The sequence below is a fragment of the Rhinopithecus roxellana genome, chromosome 19 (assembly GCF_007565055.1).
Source record: "Rhinopithecus roxellana isolate Shanxi Qingling chromosome 19, ASM756505v1, whole genome shotgun sequence".
Classification (NCBI taxonomy): domain Eukaryota; kingdom Metazoa; phylum Chordata; class Mammalia; order Primates; family Cercopithecidae; genus Rhinopithecus; species Rhinopithecus roxellana.
In genome coordinates this window covers 62,513,457-62,535,007 of record NC_044567.1, presented here as the reverse complement: position 1 = coordinate 62,535,007, position 21,551 = coordinate 62,513,457, and the positions used below count along the sequence as shown (strand labels likewise).

Genomic DNA, 21,551 nt, shown 5'->3' with positions numbered 1-21,551 from the left:
GCCGCCAGCCCGGCTCGGCTGGAATCAACGAGAAGTGACTCCACCTGCCCACTCTGTCCCTGTCCTTGGGGGAAACTCCAGCCCTTCAGAGGATTCCCAAGAGGTCATCCAGTCAATAGCCAAAGGCCAGATAGGCAAACAACAAAACGGACAATGTCACCAGCTTTTCTCGAGGTTTCTGAACTCCGGGAACAAAGCCGCCTCCGGGATTTCTGGCAGCTCCGTGTGCCACCCCGCCCCTCCTGCCCTTTTGAAAGGCTCTTTTCTCACTCCGTCCCCGCTCCCATCTCACTGCTTCAGCCTGCACTTCCTGGACAGCTGCTGTGGGTATTAGACTGTGAGCCCCGCCCAGGGCAGGTACTGCTCCCACCTCATCTCTGGTGCCCGGGCATCAGCACAGGAAAGGTTTGCAGAGAGGAGGAGAAATGATGAAGGCATGGAGGGATGGTGAATGGTAGAAGAGAGCGAGATGGAGAGAGAGAGAAAGAGGATGAGAGGACGAGGAGATAGAGGGAGGGTTGGGTGCTAGGCCCAGTCCTGGGCAGAGTGAGTCCACCTCCAATCGGAAGGACCCCCAGGGCTGCCGGTCACTCCCGGGGCCTCCTTGTCAGTCCTGCCCTGAGGTGCCGGGCCCCACCTGGCCAGGAAGGCCTCAAAGGGCACACGCACGGGGAAGTTGGCACTGCGGGTGCCCACGGCCTCCAGGATGGCTGCCTGGTGCAGTTGCTCTGTCACATGTCCCACGTCAAAGAGGCCTGGAAGCTGTGGCCACAAGACAGAGCCAAAGACAGCTGGAATCAAGGGGCCTGGAGCTGTGGGGAGGCAGGTGCAGGGCGGGGGAAGGCCCTGAGGCCAGTTGCTGGGGAGCTCACCTTTCCAGGGTTAGGGTTGAGGCATTGGATGAAATAGACATGGCTCCTGATGAGGGAAAGGGGGGTCACTTGGGCACAGACCAGTGCCCCATATAACTCCCTGGGGTCTGGTGTGGCTGCCGTTGTTCTCACCTGCCCAGCCGGGCTATGAGGTCCCCCAGGGCCTGCTGGAAGCGAGAGGCCAGCGTGGGTCTGCCTCGCCCTCCCCTGGACTGGGGCTCTGCCTCCTGGAACAGGCTGCCCACCAGCTGTGGGGGTGAAGAGCTGAGCCAGCTGGCTGCTGGGGCCTGCTCATCCACCCTGCAGCCCAGGAGAGCCAGAATGGGCCAGCCCTCAGCATCCAGACCCTGGCAAGCTCAGCCCTGGCAAGGGTGCCACAGGCTTGAGGGCCAACCCTTGGGCAAGAGCACCCAGGGGGAAAAAGACAGAATTGGGGGACAGAGTATGGAGTAGGTGGGGACCTGGAAGGGCAGATGGGCACCTGGAGCTGGCTCTGGCCAAGCATCTCCACCACGGCAGGGTCCAGCTGATCCCGGTTTCTGTGTAAAAACTTGTGAACCTGCAAGAGACCATACAGGTGGGGAGGGAAACGGAGAAAGGGAGGGGAGCAGGAACCAAGGAGAGGAGGCTGGGTATGGAGGAGAAGAATCCACCCTCTCCCCAAGTGACCTGAAAGGCTGCCTTGGTGATTTTCCAGTCCTTTAGCTAGCCATGGAATGTCACTGGACTTCCCATTCCACTCCATGGAAAGGTTCAGTCCCCAGCAATACCACGCTCTCCCCACTGCGGCTTTAACCTATGCTAGTCAATAGGTTCACTAGACAAGAACGTTGCCTGTCTCTCCATGTTAAAACTTTTTTGATCTACATTTTTCTAGCTTTCTTGAACTCCTTGTATTTCTTTTTTGGGGGGCAACTCCTGGGTAGTTTGTAGTTTTTCTTCTCCAAGCAAAGTGTGCCATCTCCTTCAGGGAGAACTGATTCTCCCTACTGTCCTTCCCTTTGTTCCAGCCCCCACTCCCCCATCCCCAGTGCCTCTCCTCCTGGGGTAGGCATGCGTGCAGCTTCTTGGTAGACATAGAACTCAGAAGGGGGAAGGGAAGTTCATTCAGTGAGCACCTACCATGTGCCAGGCACCTGCCAGGCCATCTCCACATTAGTACATCTAACCCTCACAGCAATGCCAGAGCTTAGGTCTCCATGCCCATTTCACAGGTGAGGAAATGAAGGCTCAGAAGGGGAAGTAAACTGCCAAGGTCATCAGGTCCCATGCTCGGGCTCTGCCCACTTGTCTGGAGGGCCCCAAGGCTTCCACTCCCTGACCCCATAATTTCTGAACTCCGGGAACAAAGCCGCCTCCGGGATTTCTGGCAGCTCCGTGTGCCACCCCGCCCCTCCTGCCCTTTTGAAAGGCTCTTTTCTCACTCCGTCCCCCCTCCCATCTCACTGCTTCAGCCTGCACTTCCTGGACAGCTGCTGTCCAGAAACTCAGTAAACCATGCTCAGAACTGGGCGGGGTCCATGGCTCAGGTAGGGGCAGGTGTCCAAGCCTTGCAAGGGGCCTCCCCACACCCACTCCTCTCCGCTGTTGGGTGACTCAGCTTGGGAGGGGACACTGCCCTCGCTGATTCACCCTGGTCTGTCCCTGAGGCCAGGTACCTGGTAGGTGACAGTCCCTGCATAATGTTGCACGGTGAACACGGGCAGGGGCAGCCGGGGCTTGGCATAGCTGGGGTGGTCACCATGGTGATAGTGGCTCTTCTGGAGGAAGGTGTGGTCCGTGGCCTAGGAGAGGAGCCACGTGCTCCCTTCACGCCTCTGCACAAGCTGTCCTTGCCTGGATGGTGCCCTCTCCCGGTGAGCACGAGTACTGCCTACACTGACTATAAGGGTAGGTTTGGCTACCCTTATAGTAAGCTTTGGAGGCTGAAGTGGTTGGATCGTTTGAAGTTAGGGGTTTGAGATCAGCCTGGGCAACATAGGGAGATCCTGTCTCTACAAAAAATTTAAAAATTGGGCCGGGCATCCGGCCACTGCAGTCCAGCCGGGCGACAGAGCGAGACTCCGTCTCAAAAAAAAAAAAAAAAAAAAAAAAAAAAAAAAAAAAAAAAAAAAAAAAAATTGGGCCGGGCACGGTGGCTCACGCATGTAATCCCAGCACTTTGGGAGGCCGAGGCAGGCAGATCACAAGGTCAGGAGTTTGAGACCAGCCTGGTCAACATAGTGAAACTCCATCTCTACTAAAAATACAAAAAAATTAACTGGGCATGGTGGCAGGCACCTGTAATCCCAGCCACTCAGGTGGGTGAGGTAGGAGAAGCAATTGAACCCGGGAGGTGGAGGTTGCAGTGACCCGAGATGGTGCCATTGCACTCCAGCCCGGGCGACAGTGCGAGACTCCAACTCAAAAAAAACAAAAAAAAGAATTAGCTGGGTGGGGCCAGGCGTGGTGGCTCATGCCTGTAATCCCAGCACTTTGGGAGGTCAAGGCAGGTGGATGACCTGAGGTGAGGAGTTCATGACCAGCCTGGCCAACGTAGTGAAACCCCGTCTCTACTAAAAATACAAAAAAATTAGCTGGGCATGGTAGCTTATGCCTGTAATCCCAGCTACTCAGGAGTCTGAGGCAGGAGAATCGTTTGAACCTGGGAGGTGGAGGTTGCAGTGAACCGAGACCGCACCATTGCACTCCAGCCTGGGCAACAAGAACCAAACTCCGTCTCAAAAAAAGAAAAGAAAAGAAAAAAGTAAAATTAGCTGGGAGGAAGGAATGATTGAGACCGGGAGCTTGAGGCTGCAGTGAGCTATGGTGGTGTCGCTGCACTCCAGCCTGGGTGAGAGTAAGACCCCATTTCTAAAATAAATAAATAAATAAGTACAAAAAAAAAAAAAAAAAAAGAAAAGAGGCCGGGCGCATTGGCTCACGCCTGTAATCCCAGCACTTTGGGAGGCCGAGGCGGGCGGATCACGAGATCAGGAAATCGAGACCATCCTGGCTAACATGGTGAAACCCCGTCTCTATGAAAAATACAAAAATACAAAAAAAAATTAGACGATCATGGTGGCAGGTGCCTGTAGTCCCAGCTACTTGGGAGGCTGAGGCAAGAGAATGGCGTGAAGCCGGGAGGCGGAGCTTGCAGTGAGCCGAGATCACGCCACTGCACTCCAGCCTGGGCAACAGCGAGACTCGGTCTCAAAAAAAAAAAAAAAATCACCTTCAAAAAGTAACTCAGTTGGGAATGACAGTAAGAGTCAGTTAAAACACACATACACAAACACACACAGTAACTCAAGGGCAGGTGCAGTAGCTCAGGCCTGTAATCCCAGCACTTTGAGAGGCAAAGGTAGGAGGATTGCTTGTGCCCAGAAGGTTGAAAACAGCCTGGGCAACATAGCGAGACTCCACCTCTATTTTTTAAAATACAAAAATAAAACTAAAAAGTGACTTGGTTGGACGTTATTTTACTGAGCTAGTGAACATAAAATAGCAAGTGCATGGGGGGACTTGCCTAATGTTACGTAAATGAGAACTTGAGTTTAGGGTAACAATTCCAGGCTCAGCACCCCCCTCGGACTCAGAAAATGGTACATGTCACATAAGATAGACCTAAGTGATATTGCTGAGCCTTGGAAAATCATGCTGGGGGATTCCAAAAGTGTTGGGACCTCAAAGACACTCATGACAAGTTTTAACAAAATGTTATGAAATGTGAACTGGGAGAAACAATCATTTATAAATTAACATGCTCTTAATTATTTAGTACAAGATTTTACATATGTATAAGTATTAAGAAATGAACATTATATATTATATATTAATGTGACCTGCTATATTATACATGAAGACATGTATTACATTAATATGACAGGGATCAATGAACTATTAAAATAACATATTTCACGATTTTACCATTATTTTTCACCTTTCATTTTCTTTCTTTTTTTTTTTTTTGAGACCCGGAGTCTCGCTCTGTCGCCCAGGCTCATGCCATTCTCCTGCCTCAGCCTCCCCAGTAGCTGGGACTACAGGCGCCCACCACTATGCCCGGCTAATTTTTTGTTTTTTTTGTTTTTTGTTTTTTTCTGAGACAGAGTCTCACTCTGTTGCCCAGGCTGGAGTGCAGTGGCGCGACCTCGGCTAATTGCAACCTCCACCTCCCAGGTTCATGCCATTCTCCTGTCTCAGCCTCCCAAGTAGCTGGGACCACAGGTGCCCGCCACCACGCCTGGCTAATTTTTTGTATTTTTTAGTAGAGACGGGGTTTCACCATGTTAGCCAGGATGGTCTCGATCTCCTGACCTCGTGATCTGCCCGCCTCAGCCTCCCAAAGTGCTGGGATTACAGGCGTGACTGCAACCTCTGCCTCCCGGGTTCACGTAATTCTCCTGCCTCAGCCTCCTGCGCCTGGCTCACCTTTCATTTTCAACCACTAATTGGGAAAATGTGGGAGGGTCGCCCCGTGTTCAGGATCTGTGGAAGTTATATTGAGCTTCCACAGAAACTCCTGCACCACATTCCAGCCACAGCTCCTAGAGGCTCATGACCCCCCCAGCTCTCCCTGTCCCACAAACCCACCCACAGAACTGCGCAGGGGTGATTTTGTATTTGGCTCTGCGTGCTTTTCTTATATATACACATAATTAATTATTTTTTTTGAAACAAGGTCTCACTCTGTCACCCAGGCTGGAGTGTAGTGGCATGATCATGGCTCACTGCATCCTTGACTTCCTGGGCTCAAGCCATCCATCCACCTCAGCCTCCCAAGTAGCTCTAACTATAGGCTCGCACCACCACACCAGGCTGATTTTTATATTTTCTGTAGAGACAGGGTTTTGTCATGTTGGTCTCAAGCTCGTGGGCTCAAGGGATTCACCCACCTTGGCCTCCCAAAGTTCTGGGATTACACACACGCGTGAGCCACCCAGCTTGGCCAAGGCCTGTTTTTTTAAATTAACATTTATCTCCTGCTGCACTGCAGGCTGTAAGAGGGGAGAGACTGGGTCTAATTTTGTTCACTTTTTATCCCTAGCACAGTTCCTGGCACAGTTATTCATTCATTCATTATTTCCTTAACACCTGCTGCAAATAGAGCTCAAACCTTTCAGACAGGAACCCACCCTCGTGGAGCCCAGTCTAGTGTGGGAAGGAGTCAGTGAATGAATGGACGCTGTGACTGCATGTGGATGCGCGCTGAAACGTGAAACAGGGACGAGCCTGCTATTTAAGTCTGAGCAGGCAGGAGGCAGTCAGGAAGTTTTTGTGGAATGGGGGGCATGATGCCCTGGGGCTTGTCCCGGACTGGTCAGAAGCCTCAGTAGCCACCTGGCCACAATTGTGAGGGACCCGCAGAGGCCCTTCATGAGCCCTGTGCAGTCCCCACCCACCACCTTGCCCATCGGGCACTATTGTCCCCCTTCTGTGGCAAGTACACAAGGAACCTCAGAGGACAGATGTCATGGTCAAGATCACCCGAGACAAGATGTGAATCCAGCTCTGCGGGAGCCCAGGGTTCTTCCCCTTCACTGCTGTTGTCCCAGGCTGTGCTGAGGAACTGTGGGCAGGGTCTCTGGATCCCATAACCATGTCCCCTCTGGGAGGCTCTGCCAGCTATAGCCTGGACACCCAGGGCCACCACTCCTTCTTCCCGACACTGGATGGGGGGTCACCACCCTGGGCCTCACCTGGGACAGCCTTGTCTGGGCATCCAGGATACTCAGGAGGCTGTGGGGCTGGCCTACCAGGAGGTCCAGGCAGGACTCCCTCGGAGGCTGACGGACAGGCACCCAGGACAGCAATTCCCGCCGACACTCCTCCTGGGAATAGCCGGCATTTGGCCATTTCGCAGGAGCAGGGATAACCCTCCTATCTTATGGAATAGTACATTGAGGCTCAGAAGACTGAGACGCCTCATGGAAAGGGGTCTTCCAGGCAGAGGTCTCAGTTCCTGAATTTCCTTCACCAAGGATGGCTTCTGCCTGGGCAATGCCTAAGCGGCACCTGACACGTTCACGCCCAATCCCCTTACCTCTTCCTGCGCCAGCAGCATCTGGCTGGAGAAGAGCTGCAGGCGCTCGCTGGCGAGGTTGTTGCACAGTTGCTCCAGGCCATTCACTCGCAGGGCCTGGGGGCATGCGGCAGTGAGGTGGGCACATGGGGCTGGCAGGGGCCAGCACACAGGCCTGCGCCCTTCCCACCACCCCAGAGGTTTCCTTCATTCTGGCCAGAGCGCAGGGATGAGTAATGCCCAGGGCTGGTGCTGTGTAGCCAACAGGCTCATGTCCAAAGGCTCCAGCACAGCACATGGGCTACCTCAGCCCTGCCCAGCCCAGCCCAGCCACAGGTCCCTCTAGTTGCCCACACCCCTGCCCTCTGCTGCAGCACTCCTGCGAGCCTTCAGGCCTCCTGTCACGGCCATCCTGTGGCTTGGAAGGCGCCTTTCCCTACTAACTAGCAGGCTGGCTATCAGAGTCCCGCATCCTCATGAGCAGGACTCCAGGCTGCTGCCTCCAGGAAGCCTTCCAGGCTTTCTCCTATAGGGACTACAGGTGCCTTCCTCTGTGCTCCCTCAGCACTCTCCTAGGAAGCTTCATGCAGCTTTGGGCACCCTTGAAACACACAGGAGCTCGGCTGCACACACAGGCCACCATCACCACCAGCCTCAGGGAGGGCACGGTCACAAGGACTCACTAGAGTGTGGGACAGAACAGGGGGCCATGAATAGTGCCCGTCCAGAGACTGAGGGCAGGGGCCACCTCCTCTCCCTCCAGCCCCCTCCTGGCTGTCCTGAGGCGGCAGAATCCTCTGTAAAGGGATGTAGAGTCTCTGCCAACTCAGACCGATGGGGGACTCTCCCTCTTCCCTTTCCTCCTAGTGTGTGGGAAGTGGGGTTGCGGGCGGGCCCACCCTGGGGCCTCTGTCTTCCACTGCCTTTGAGGCTCCTGTGTCTCTGCAAGGCCAGGGAGGACAGTCCATGCTGAAGGCAGGACCGGCCAGAGTGGGACAGAACAGCTGCCCCGGAGCACACAGCTCTCTCATGGACCACCTCTATTAAGCCTCTGAAAGTCACAAGGTAGGTCCTGCTGGGATTTCTACTTTATAGATGGGAATACTGGACCTCAGAGAGGTTCATTCACTTGCCCAAGGCCACACAGCTAGTGAGTGGCAGGACCACTCCGAACCTCTGCTCTGTCTGCTGCACTAAGCAACTCCTCCCAGCAGGAGGACAGCACGGGCCAGGCTGGGGCTTGTGGTGGGCTCCAGCCATCCCAGAGAAGCCAAGAGCGCTCCCAGCCCAGGCTGCCCAGCCCAACACCAGAGAAGGGAGCAGAGGCCATGCTTGGATGAACGTAGGTGTGGGGCGTGGGGCGGGGGGCACTGTCCTCTGGAGGTGAATGGAAGCAAGAACTCCAAGGTGCGCAGCCAGTCGGAGTCCTCAAAAGACTCTAAATCTCCAGAGGCAGCCCTGCTCCTTTTCCTCTCCATCCCTGCACCCCACCCCAGCAGGCTCAGCCCAGCAGATGCAGAAGGAGCCCTGAAGGCGCCCTGCCAGACAGGCAAGCACCTCGCGAGCATCCCCAGGGAAAGCTGGAGCTGTGGGGGTCCCAGAAATCCATCAGAATTATATGGGTGCCCCCTTTCCTGGGCCCCACCCCAAGGGGTGACCTCAAAGCCGTAGGCATCCACGACAGTGATGGTGCCAATGCTGCCTCCCTCCCCTGGTGGTGCCAGCCGTGCATTGGTCCGCCTCAGAAGCCGGTGGAAGAGGCGCGAATACAGGGCCTTGGCCAGGGCGTCCCTGTAGGCATGGCGGGAGGGTGAGCCACGTAGAGCCGTGCCCCGGGCCCTGCTCTGACTCTCACCCGTCTCTAGGGTCACCTGGCATCAATGGCGCCTTCCACGGGCAGGGATCGTGAGACCTGGCCATAGGGCGTCTCCTGGAGGGCAGAGGAGGCACAGCTAGTATGTCAGGCCCGCAGCCCTCAAGGTGCTTACTCAGCCTGCGGGTCGGCCAGGCCAGGCCCCTCTCCCCAGGACCCTCGGGCTCACCGTGACCCTCCTGGTGACAGCCCCCTCCAGGCACTCTGGTGGTACCCGCAGCAGCCGGGCTGTTGTGTGGATCTCCGCCCAGCTAGACACAGCAGCCACCTCCTGGGACTCCCGCTACACAGAGAGGGAGGGACAGGGAGAGCTCTGCTTCAGGAATGCACACACTCCCCAGGCAGGGCAGGCCAGGCTTTGCCCAGCAAGTGGTCCTGTCACCCAAAGGGGAGATATGTCACATGAGGAGATCTGGGCCGTTAGGAGCCAGGCTGTGGTTCTCAGGGCCCTGAGTTCGAGTCCTACTTTCCCACTTCGCTGGCAGACAGCTCTGGCCAGGCTCCTTCCTTCCTGCACTCCCATGGCCTCACTGCTAAAGGGGAAGCAGTAACCTTTGCTAGAGGGTTGTCTCACAAACTAAATCAGAAAACAAATGCAAAGTGATCTACACAGTGCTGGGTACATAATAGCTGCTTGTTCACTTCTTTTTTTTTTTTTTTTTTTTTTTGAGACAGGGTCTCACTCTGTCACCCAGGCTTGAGTGCAGTGGCACGATCACAGCTCACCGCAGCCTCCACCTCCCGGGTTCAGGTAATTCTTCCATCTCAGCCTTCCCAGTAGCTGGGATTACAGGCACATGCCACCATGCCCTGCTAATCTTTTTTTTTTTTCTTCCAAGACCGAGTCTCACTCTTGATGCTCAGGCTGGAATGCAATGGCGCGATCTCGGCTCACTACAACCTCCGCCTCCCACGTTCAAGCAATTCTCCTGCCTCAGCCTCCCAAGTAGCTGGAATTATAGGCATGTGCCACCACGGCCGATTAATTTTGTATTTTTAGCAGAGATAGGGTTTCACCATATTGCTCAGGCTGGTCTCGAACTCCTGACTTCAAGTGATCTGCCCATCTCAGCCTCCCAATGTGCTGGGATTACAGGCATGAGCCACCACGCCCGGTCTGATTTTTTTTTTTTTTTTTTTTTTTGAGATGGAGTCTTGCTCTGTCACCCAGGCTGGAGTGCAGTGGCACGATCTCGGGTCACTGCCATCTCCGCCTCCCTGGTTCAAGTAATTCTCCTGCCTCAGCTTCCCTAAGTAGCTGGGACTACAGGCACGTGCCACCACACCCAGCTAATTTTTGTATTTTTAGTAGAGACAGGGTTTCAGCATATTGGCCAGGCTGGTCTCGAACTCCTGACTTCAAGTGATCTGCCCACCTTGGCCTCCCAAAGTGCTGGGATTATAGGTATGAGCCACTGTGCCTGGCCTAATCTTTTGATATTTTTTGTAGAGACAAGGTTTTGCCATGTTGCTCAGGCTGCTCTAGAATTCCTGAGCTCAAGTGATCCACCCACCTCGGCCTCCCAAAGTGCTAGGATTACAGGCGTGAGCCACCACGGCCAGCTTTTTTTTTTTTTTTTTAAATAGAGATGGGGTCTCTCTATGTTGCCTAGGCTGGTCTCAAACTCCTGGCTTCACACGATCCTCCTGCCTTGGACTGCCAAAGTGCTGGGATCACAGGAGTGACCCACCATGCCTGACCATAGCTGTTCATCTAATGCCATCTTAGGGGTGGCAGCTTAGAGGCACAGACATCGGGAGAGTGGAGAAGCTCTAGGTCTCAGCTTTCTCATCTACACAGTGGGGCTCTACCTGCTTTTCAGGGCAGCCCAGCACTCTGTAGTCTCCTACATACAAGCATTTGGCGTCATTACCGCTGCCCTGATTCCGCAGACCTAGCACCCCGGATGGCCCCTGCCCACGGGGAGCCCACCTCTGAGGACGAGAAGCAGATGTTGCCCAGCTGCAGGACGGCAGCCAGCACAGCCCAGACGGCATTCAACTCCTCCGGGCACAAGCCCAGCCCCTGCAGTGCCTTCACCAGCCCCTCAAAGTCCTGGGCATCCTCCTTGCCTTGGAGCCTGCAAGCCTGGCCCTGTAGGGCACAGCAGGGGTGAGGGGGCGGGGCCTGCCACCCCATAGCCTCCTGCTCCTTCTCAGACCCCTGGACCAAGATCCTCCTCTGGGCAGGCCTTCTCCCCGCCGCACCACAAGGGCTCCCCATACCTGGTTGAGGTAGTAGTAAGTCTCCGGTCCCTGCAGGGAGAGCCGCTCCCGCTCTATGGAGTCCAGCCCTGCCAGCAGCTCGTAAAAAACATGGAAGCTCCGCTCAGCCTGGGCCTTGGGGGCAGGACTGGGTTAGGGGCTCAGTGCCCTAAGGGCTCAAAGGCCACACCCTCACAGTGGCACCCTCTGCCCTTCCTACTCTGGGAACTGGGGAGGGGTGGATAGAAGGGCCGCCCTTACCTGAAACACCACCCTGGAGGTCTCAAGTAGATAATGAGACACAGAGGCTCCCATGATGACCCCTCTGTGGGCACAGAAGATGGGTGTGAGTGCCCAGGATGCAGACCACCCAGGGGCCCCGTGCATAAGAAGCCCTACCAGGGTCTGGACCCCAGGGAAGCAGCCCAAGGACCCAGCAAGGGTAAGTGATTGTAGGTGCCCCCTGTAACCCTGCCACTCACTGCTGTAGGTAGAGGCAGAAGACCTGGCCGAAGCGGCTGGCATTGGCATTGAGGATGGTCTTGGCATGGCCAAAGCTGTTGAGTATGGGCAGCACATCCTCCACCTGTACAAGGAGGGGTCTTCAAGCATCCCTGGGCAGCAGTAGCCCCCACCAGCAGGCATCCCAGCTAGGGGCAGGTCCAGGGAGGCGTCAGTCCCATCAGAAAGGGCAGTGCCTTCAGCTGACCCCAGGAGACGCCAGAGGCCTGGAGACCACCCATCTCCTGGCTGAAAGGAGAAAGATAATCCCTCGGACACGGTCAGCTGTCTCCTGGAGGGAGACAGAGGGCCAGCTCGGCCCATGAGGTGCCTCCAGCCTGGCCCTCACCTGACACCCTCGGTTCCCCGTCTGATCCTGCTCCAGGCTGCTTAGGAATTGCACGATCTTTTTGGAGGCTTCTGTCTTCCCTAAGCCACTGTGCCCACTGCAGCGAGAGGAGCTAAGGATGTGTTGGTTGGTAGGGTCTCCAGGGAGGGGCACGTAGGACCACCCCACCGAATCCAGGAAGTGGGATGTGGCACCCAGAAGTGACAGCTAGCCTGGAGAGACCCTCAGAAATGTGGAAAGATAGTCCCAGGGCATGGAGAGACCCAACAGAAAGAAAAGTCCCCAAGATGCCACATTCCAGGGGCTCATGCGATGATTTTAGCTGGGAGCTCGGCTCTGTGGAGTCCAGAACTGTAGCCCAGCAATGGAGCAGACCAGTGGCTTCCAGGGAAGACCTCAGGCCCCATCCCCTCAACCCTCAAAGTGGCCCGTGGGTTCAGCCATGCAGGTTGGCCACCACTTACCGCAGGAGGATGCATGTGTCCTGCCCAGTATGCTGAGCCAGGTCATAGGCTGATGCCACGATGGCAAAGATGTGTCTGAGGGAGATGAGAAGGTTGCCAGACATGGGGACCTGGGACCCTCCGAGGTGTAGCAGAGGTACTCACAGGCCCTGGGACCTCAGTCAAGGGGACATGCAGGGACTGGGCTGCCTGGGAGGTGAGCAGAGGGTCAGTGGGGCAGAGTCACATACGGGGTGGTGCTGAGGGCCTTCCTGGGGTGGTAGCTTGCTTGGACCTCAGGTGAGAAGAGAGGCAAGGGCCGGTGGGGATTCAAAACAAGCAAGAGGGGCCCCCCAAAAGTCTGGGGAGGAAAACAAGCTGTCATCAGAGTGTGGAGGGAGCAGGGGGAATGTAAACAGAGCCCAGCCCCCCAGTCCTGCTCTGCAGGGCTCCAGAGAGGGTTCAGCGCCCAGCCCAGGGAGGAAAAGGAAAGAGAACCTCCAGGGGTGCTGGGGAGCCCTCTGTCCCCAGAGGAAAGGGGATCCCGGCCCACTGTCCCTCCCCGTGGCTCCCCATACATAGATTCGGCCCAGGTGAAATCTCTTCTTGAGGCATAGCAGCACAGAGCTGTCACACATCAGCCTGTGGGGACAACAGGGTGGAGGGATGACAAATTGTGGCTGCAGGACGTTGTGAGTTAGTTCTGCTACCCACTACAGGGACACTTAGGGAAAGTCATTCAACCTCCCAGAGCCTGATCCATAAAATGAGGGCTGGGCTGTCAAGTAATGGGGAGGCTACAAGTAGGGCTGGCGCTGACCCAGAAGGAAGCTTTGTACTAATTAGAAAGGTAGTCCTGGGGAGGTAGCATCTGTCGCCCCTCACCTGCCCCTTCCTGCCAGGAAGGTTCAAGCCCATCCTTCTAAGGATTCAATAAGGGTCTACACGCAATTCACAAAGATGAGGGCAGGGTGGGTATGAGGAGCTGTGAGCCGGGGATGGCAGCTTTGGCACCGAGCCCGCTCACCGCAGGCGGGCCAGGTCCTCCATGTCTTCTAGGCCGTCTCCGAGGCTCCTGCCCTCGGCACCCGGGAAGGGCGGCACCTCCAGGCCCGGCCCAAGGCTTAGCTCCAGGTCTCTCTCCAGCACCGCCTCGTCCTCATCCTCGGGTTCCCACCGCTCCCTCAGCGACCCGCGGAGGCCCGGGCCCTCCTGCTGCAGGCGGGTCTCCAGGGCGAGTCGGGGCAGCAGCACGGCGGCGCCAAGCCTAGGACCCTTACGGGGACCGGAGCCCTGCGCCCAGTGCACCGGAGGCTCGTCGTCCAGGGTCTCCGACTCCGTCTCACTGCTGGAGCCGCTCTCGTCGAGCGAGGGCCCGTCGGGGGCAGTCGGGGAGAGGAGGGAGCCGCGACGAAGCCCGGATACCCCTTCCCCACTCGCCCTGCGCCCCTCACTGTGCCCCCCTGCCCCTGCACGAGGCCAACCTCGGCCTTCCCCCGTGGGGGCATCTGTGGACGCTTCTTCAGAGCTGCGGCTGCTCGACGCCCGCCCTGCCTTGTGGATCCTAGGGAACACGACTGCGAACTTCGGATCTGGAGTCCCGTCCTCCTGATCGAAAGGGTCGTCGGGGACTGGGCTTGTCCGGACCTGCGGGGGGCGCGAGAGGACGCCAGGAGGAGCCCTCGGCCTACCCCCCAGCCCTGCTAAGCCGGCCAGGCGCAACGCTACACGGTGCCGCAGTCCGGGCTCAGGGCGCCGCCCCTCGTCTGCTCTCTCGCCGCCCCGCCCCTCGTCTGCTCTCTCGCCGCCCCGCCCCTCGTCTGCTCTCTCGCCGCCCCGCCCCTCGTCCGCTCTCTCGCCGCCCCGCCCCTCGTCCGCTCTCTCGCGGCACCGCCCCTCGTCCTCTTTCCCGTGGCACCGCCCCTCGTCCCTTCGCTTGTGGCCCCGCCCTTCATCCGCTTTCCCGCTGCCCCGCCCCTCGAACGCTTTTCCGCGGCCCCACCCCTCGCTCGCCCGTGGCCCCGCCCCCTGCCCCTTGCCCTCTGGCGGCCGAGGCCGCAGCCGAAGTCGCCGCCGCAGCCAGCGCAAGAGGCCCAGGGCTCGCGCTACATTTAGGAGCCGCTCCTTGAGGCCAGCGCGGCTGGGGCCCACGGCCTGGGAAGTGGCTCCTGACGGGGACCTCGCGAAGAGCCTGCGGACCACCAGGAGGGCCGAGAGCGGGGCTGGGTCCTCCGGCCCCGCTCCCGCTGGGGCTCCTGCTTCGCCCTCCCCTGCCGCCGCTGGCACCCGCCCCGCCGCCTTTCCAACCGGGTGGTGCGGATCCCGGGCCGTCAAAGCCTGCATTGTTTCTGGCTTGGTGCCCCGCCGCGCCCGGTTGTCACTCGCGTCCTGGGCCGGCCCGGTGTCCCGAGGAGCCCGCGAGCTGCCCTCGAAGGTCCTGGAGGCCATAGCTGCCCGGGGGCCCCGTCCAGGTCCGGTCTCCAGCAGACTCGAGTCGGAGTCCCCCCCGGAATGCTCGCTGGCTCCAAGGGGCCCCGTCCCCGACGACCTTTCCCGGCCCCAGGAATCTGCGCGGGGCCAGTCGCTGTCCAGGCCGTCGCTGCTTGGCTCCAGCGCTGACTCCGGCCCGGTTTTTGTCCCTTCCGAGCCCGTGACTGTGGGCTCCAGGGTGGGCCGCAGCTCCCGGGCTCCGCCGTGCTGGCTGCCGCTCTCCTGGGCCTCGCGGGCTTCGCTGTCCGGACAGGAGCTGCCTCCGTTCCCACCCGACGTGTCCCCATCGAGGCTCCGGGGCGCCCGGCGGCCTCGCTGAGCCGAGGGCCCCCGATCTTTCCCCTTCCTCCTACGGCGGCCGCCCCGCCCTTCTCCTCGGGAGAGGCTGCCTTCCAGGCGCCCCCTGCGGCCGCCCCTGGGCCCGCGTCCCTGACGCCGAGCGCTGCCTTGCCTCTCCTGGGCCTCTGGGGGCGACCCAGCCCCTGGGCGTCTGCAGCCGCCGTTCTCCTCTGCGGTGGGCTTCCTGCGGCCACCAGCGGTCCCCTGGCCCCCGGCCGTGGCGGGCTCGGCGGCCGGTCTCGCCCTGACCGCCTGGCCGCGATCGGATCGTCGTTCCTGACTGGGCGCGCCGTCCGCGCTTGCCGACCCCGACTCCTGCTCCCCTGAGGCCGGCCTCCCGGGCCTCGCCAGGCGCTGGGGCGTTTTGCCCTGGTTCCTGCCCATGGCTGGCCCGGAGCAAACGGGCTTCGCGACGCCCGGGTCCTCGCCCCTCCCTGGGGATCTGCCCGACCGCGGTGACCCTCTGTGCAGTGTACTACCTCGGCTCTGCTCTCGCAGGGGCTACAGGCTCCTCCTACTCCCCAGGGTGCCCGCCTTACAGGACCATCAATAATGCAGAAGGCGGCGGGTCCTGACCCCCTCGGCCAACAATGGAGCAGAGGCTCCCAGGAAACAGGAGACGCTGCAGCTGCGGACAGGGCAACCGTGCCACCAGGAGGCGCTGTCAGCCAGGTCAGCCTGGCACCGCGCCAGACTGAGGGGGGCCCATGCTCCACTCCCACTTCAGTGCTTGCCCAGCAGGGAAGGGCCCAGAGAACCTGTCTGGACCTCTTCCTTCTGGGGGTTCCAGGGGTCTGGGACCAGGCCCACTCTGGCACATGGCAGCACTCCATGAGTCGTTAGGGTTTTTGTTCTTTTCAATTGTGGAATAAATACAATTTACCAAAAAGTGGATAAACCATAAATGTACATCTTGAACTGGTGTAAAACATGCCTGTCTACATCCTTGGAGTTATGGAACAGAACCACACCCCATAAATTCCTGATTGCCCCAATGTGTGTGTTTTTAAAATACCTATTTTTAAAACAGTAATACATTCACATAATTCAAACATCCAAACATCACAAGATAAAAGTCTCCCATTCCTGACCCTCAGCGTACTCAGTGTTCCCCTGAGGTTACCCATTTCTATATTTCCTTGCAAAACTTTCCATGCTGGCCAGGAGTGGTGGCTCACGTCTGTAATCCTAGCACTTTGGGAGGCCGAGGTGGGCGGATCACGAGGTCAGAAGATCGAGACCATCCTGGCTAACACAGTGAAACCCCGTCTCTACTAAAAATACAAAAAAATTAGCAGGGTGTGGTGGTGGCTGCCTGTAGTCCCAGCTACTATGGAGAGACTGAGGCAGGAGAATGCCGTGAACCCAGGAGGCGGAGCTTACAGTAAGCTGAGATCACACCACTGCACTCCAGCCTGGGCAACAGAGCAAGCTCTGTCTCAAAAAAAAAAAAAAAAAAAAAAAAAAAAAAAAAAAAAAAAAAAAAAAACCTTTCCATGCAGAGAAAAGCAAATATATTTTTCCCATTTAGCATAAGTGGCAGCTTATGTAGCTCAGGGGTCTCCACTTTGCCTTTTTCACTTAACAATGTAATCTGGTGATTTCATAATAATACCATAAAAAGCCAGCATGCCTTCCTCCCTTCTCTCCTCCCTCTCTTCCTTGCAAATAAATGCACCATGGTTGAACCAATTCCTTATTGATAGGTTTTTATATCTAAAGTGGATCCTGGCCAAGCGAGGTGTCTCACACCTGTAATCCCAGCACTTTGGGAGGCCGAGGTGGGTGGATCACCTGATGTCAGGAGTTCAAGATCAGCCTGGCCAACATGGTGACACCCCATCTCTACTAAAAATACAAAAATTAGCTAGGTGTGGTAGCTCATGCCTGTAACCCCAGCTACTCAGGAGGCTGAGGCAAGAGAATCGCTTGAACCCAGGAGGCAGAGATTGCAGTGAGCTGAGATTGTCCCACCCTACTCCAGCCTAGGTGACAGAGCAAGATTTCCTCTCAAAAAAAAAAAAAAAAAAAAAAAAAAAAGTAGATCCTGCCTTCGTCTCATCTTTTGCTTAAGTTACAGCCAATATTGGAATAGAATTTCGCCAGCATCTGTGTAGAATCAACTATGAGTAGAATTGCTGCACCATAGGGCACATGCATTTGCAATTTTGAGGTTTCCAAATTTTTCTCCACAAAGGTTGTGCCGATTTATATTACCACCACCACAACCGGGGAGACCACCATGCTTTTCCAGCACTCTGAAACATGACAAAATTTCAGTGCCGCTTTGAAGAAATAAGATCTAGTGTTCAATAGATCAGTAGGATGACTATAGATAACATTAATCCATTGTACATTTCCAAGTAGCTAGAAGAGAACTCTTGGGAGAAAAGCTGAGTGTTGGGAGAGAAGCTGAGGCAGGGCTTGCATGTCTGCTAGACTTGAACTCTTTGCTTCTGGCACTCCCGTTATCTCAAGTAGCCATATGTTTCTTGTTCACTTGATACACTGTTTCCTTTCAACCCCCACATCCTCACCACCGGTTTCTTTATTTGAGCACCAATAAATAGCCTGGGCTCCCAGAGATAGAGGCCTTTGCAGCCTCCACAATCGCGATGGCCCCTTGGTCCCACTTTCTCTCTCAAACTGTCTTTTTCTCATTCCTTTGACTCTGATGGACTTTGTGACTCCCATGACCTGGTGTTGGGTCTGATCACCCCAACAGAAAATGATTCAAATGTTCCTAGTATTAAAAAAAGAAAAATAGCCAGGTGTGGTGGCTCACGCCTATAATCCCAGCACTTTGGGAGGTCAAGAGATCGAGACCATCCTGGCTAACATGATTAAACCCTGTCTCTACTAAAACTACAAAAAATTAGCTGGGCATGTTGGCAGGTGCCTGTAGTCCCAGCTACTCAGGAGGCTGAGGCAGGAGAATGGCGTGAACCTGGGAGGCAGAGCTTGCAGTGAGCCGAGATCGCACCACTGCACTCCAGCCTGGGCGACAGTGTGAGACTCAGCCTAAAAAAAAAAAGAAAGAAAAGAAAAATAACGTGACAGATACCCCAATTTTGATTATATGAATATATCAAATTATCACATGTACCCTCCAAATAAGTACATCTAATATGTATCAATAAAAAATAATTTTAAAAAATAAAATAAAGGCTGGGTATGGTGGCTCACGCTTGTAATCCCAGCACTTTGGGAGGCCAAGACTGGCGGATCACAAGGTCAGGAGATTGAGACAATCCTGGCTAACATGGTGAAACCCCGTTTCTACTAAAAATACAAAAAAATTAGTCGGGCGTAGTGGTGGGCACCTGTAGTCCCAGCTACTTGGGAGGCTGAGGCAGGAGAATGGTGTGAACCCAGGAGGTGGAGCTTGCAATGAGCTGAGATCATGCCACTGCACTCCAGCCTGGGCGACTGAGCGAGACTCCAAAAAATAAAAAATAAAAATAAAATTAATTAATTAATTAAATAAAAATAGACCGGGTGCGGTTGCTCATGCCTGTAATCCCAGCACTTTGGGAGGCTGAGGTGGGCGGATCACGAGGTCAGGAGGTGGAGACCATCCTGGCTAACAGGGTGAAACCCTGTCTCTATTAAAAATATGAAAATTAGCCGGGTGTGGTGGTGGGTGCCTGTAGTCCCAATTACTCAGGAGGCTAAGGCAGGAGAATGGCGTGAACCTGGAAGGCAGAGCTTACAGTGAGCCGAGATTGCACCACTGCACTCCAGCCTGGGCAATAGAGCAAGACTCCATCCCCCCAAAAATTAATTAATTAATTAATTAAAATAAAATAAAAATAAACTCAGTGCCTCTTTAAGTTCATTTCTCTGTGAAAATAAGCAGCTCTCCCGCTCTTAGAGCCACTTTGCTTCCTTTTCTGAGACCACTCTTTTCTCATCCTTCCCCATCTCTCTATTCAGTGTGAGCAGGTCTGTTTCTTTTTTGAGACGGAGTCTTGCTCTCTTGCCCAGGCTGGAGTGCAGTGGCGCGATCTCGGCTCACCGCAACCTCTGCCTCCCAGGTTCAAGTGATCCTCCCACCTCAGCCTATAACTGGGATTACAGGCGTGCACCACCATGCCCTGCTAGTTTTATACGTTTAGTAGAGACGGGGTTTCACCATGTTGCCCAGGCTGGTCTTGAAGGCCTGGCCTCAAGTGATCTGCCCAACTTGGCCTCCCAAAGTGGTGGGATTACAGGTGTGAGCCACCTCGCCCGGTCAGGACTGTTTCTTGATGATTAGACTGTTAAACCTGGGCAGGATTTGTGCGGCTACTTGAGGGCTCTGGGGCCAGGCAGCTGTGCAGGGGCAGGTTCAGGGGACCCACGATGGAATCAGATGAGTCATCCACGTGAGGCCTGTGACCTGCCCCACAGGGACCTCCATACCCCCATGTCTCCGCTGACCGGCTTGCTGTGGCCTTTCCTCACCAGGAGCAGCACCCAGCACGGAGCAGGGGAGGTGACATTCCAGACTGCGGCACTTTCCCTCAGAACGCTCTTGTCAGCCCACGCCTGCCTTACGCCCATCTCTCTGCACACCTCCTAGAACCAGCCTCAGACCTGGTTGCAGCTGTTGCCAGCACCCACATTGCCTGAGAGGGCTGTTCACAGACCAGAGGCCTGGTTTGAGCAACAAGTTGACAGTGATCTGGCTTTTGCAGTCTACATGCTCAAGGAGGCAGCCTTCTGGAGAGGGAGGCAGCTGTTCCAAGGACTACGAGCTCACGGGTAACCTCAGCCTGTAGATGTCTGCAAGCTGTACTCCCCCACTGCCAGCTGTGCTGGGGCAAAGGACAATGATATTCTGAGCACTCGTTTCTCCTGCAAGAAGCAGAACAGGGGTGAGGTATTCACCCGGCGGATTAGTACATAGCATTGAGAACTGTCTACAGCTGTCAGCAACAACATGGATAATCTTGCAAGCATAGTGGTGAGTGAAGGAAGCCAGGCATGAAAGAGTATCCACTGCATTCTATTTATATAAAGTACAAAAACAGGCAAAGTGATCAACAGAGTGGTCCCCCCAGGGTCAGTAGTGACTCAAAGGGGACACAAAGGAAGCTCTGAGATATGGGTGATGCTGTTTGTTCAGTTTGTGGGGATTTGCTGAGTCTCCTATGACTTGTGCAGTGTTGGTTTGTATATTTTTTTTCTTTTGAGACAGAGTCTTGCTCTGTTGCCCAGGCTGGAGCGCAGTGGTGCAATTTCGGCTCGCTGCAACCTCCACCTCCTGGGTTCAAGCGATTCTCCTACCTCAGCCTCCTAAGCAGCTAGGAATACAGGTGCACACCACCACGCCCGGCTAATTTTGCATTTTTAGTAGAGATGTGGTTTCACCATGTAGGCTAGGCTGGTCTCAAACTCCTGACCTTGTGATCTACCCACCTTAGCCTCCCAAAGTGCTGGACTACAGGCATGAGCTACCATGCCCAGCCTGATTTGTATCTTATAGCACAGATAGCACAGTGGGCTGGGCATGGTGGCTCACAAATGTAATCTCAGAACTTTGAGAGGCTGAGGATTACTTGATCCAGGAGTTCCAGACCATCCAGAGCAACATAGCAAGACCCCGTCTCTACAAAAAATTTTCAAAAATTAGCTGGAGGCCAGGCGCAGTGGCTCATGTCTGTAATCCCAGCACTTGGGAGACCGAGGTGGGTGGATCACTTGAGGTCAGGAGTTCGAGACCGGCCTGGCCAACATGGTAAAACCCCGTCTCTATTAAAAATACAAAAATTAGCCAGGTGTGGTGGCTCAAGCCTGTAATCCCAGCACTTTGGGAGGCCGAGACGGGCGGATCACAAGGCCAGGAGATCGAGACCACCCTGGCTAATACGGGGAAACCCCGTCTCTACTAAAGAATACAAAAAAACTAGCCGGGCGACAAGGCGGGCGCCTGTAGTCCCAGCTACTTGGGAGGCGGAGGCAGGAGAATGGCGTAAACCTGGAAGGCGGAGCTTGCAGTGAGCTGAGATCCGGCCACCACACTCCAGCCTGGGCGACAGAGCCAGACTCCGTCTCAAAAAATAAATAAATAAATAAAAATAAGAAAAGACAAGTGGACCTGGGCGACCACTACCACCAAGACGTGCAGACCGGTAGTGGCCCCGAATGCCAGGCTGCACTGTTATTTATTGGATACAAGGCAAAAGGGGCAGGGTAAGGAGTGTGAGCCATCTCCAATGATTGACAAGGTCATGTGAGTCACATGTCCACTGGACAGGAGGCCCTTCCCTGCCTGGCAGCCGAGGCGGACAGAGAGAGGGAGACAGAGAGACAGCTTACGCCATTATTTCTGCATATCAGCGACTTTTAGTACTCTCGCTAATTTTGCTACTGTTATCTAAAAGACAGAGCCAGGTGTACAGGACGGAACATGAAAGCGGACCAGGAGCGTGACCACTGAAGCACAGCATCACAGGGAGACGGTTAGGCCTTTAGATAACTGTGGGTGGGT

General features: G+C 55.6%; 1 protein-coding gene across 10 annotated transcripts in view; it reads right to left on the bottom strand.

The window, feature by feature from the left end:
- The window catches only part of MYO15B (myosin XVB), a 37,061-nt gene extending 20,998 nt beyond the window's left edge, over positions 1-16,063 (bottom strand). For 4 of the 10 annotated variants that reach the window (XR_004054840.1, XM_030922471.1, XM_010387585.2 and 1 more), the window contains exons 1-19: positions 13,275-16,063; positions 12,826-12,889; positions 12,499-12,608; positions 12,269-12,343; positions 11,805-11,916; positions 11,437-11,540; positions 11,216-11,279; positions 10,976-11,089; positions 10,683-10,844; positions 8,919-9,032; positions 8,748-8,806; positions 8,535-8,667; positions 6,898-6,993; positions 6,554-6,685; positions 2,531-2,656; positions 1,354-1,431; positions 1,005-1,120; positions 873-918; positions 638-762 (exon numbers count right to left, since the gene is read on the bottom strand). Coding sequence is in view for 9 of the 10 variants with exons in the window: in XM_030922471.1 (XP_030778331.1) it covers positions 638-762; positions 873-918; positions 1,005-1,120; positions 1,354-1,431; positions 2,531-2,656; positions 6,554-6,685; positions 6,898-6,993; positions 8,535-8,667; positions 8,748-8,806; positions 8,919-9,032; positions 10,683-10,844; positions 10,976-11,089; positions 11,216-11,279; positions 11,437-11,540; positions 11,805-11,916; positions 12,269-12,343; positions 12,499-12,608; positions 12,826-12,889; positions 13,275-15,460 (4,016 nt within the window). In the remaining variant the exon portion in view is untranslated. Of the gene's footprint in view, positions 1-637; positions 763-872; positions 919-1,004; positions 1,121-1,353; positions 1,432-2,530; positions 2,657-6,553; positions 6,686-6,897; positions 6,994-8,534; positions 8,668-8,747; positions 8,807-8,918; positions 9,033-10,682; positions 10,845-10,975; positions 11,090-11,215; positions 11,280-11,436; positions 11,541-11,804; positions 11,917-12,268; positions 12,344-12,498; positions 12,890-13,274 lie in introns of all 10 variants that reach the window. The other 6 variants (XM_030922472.1, XM_030922474.1, XM_030922475.1 and 3 more) reach the window with 6 other exon arrangements.
- Positions 16,064-21,551: the final 5,488 nt, after the last annotated feature.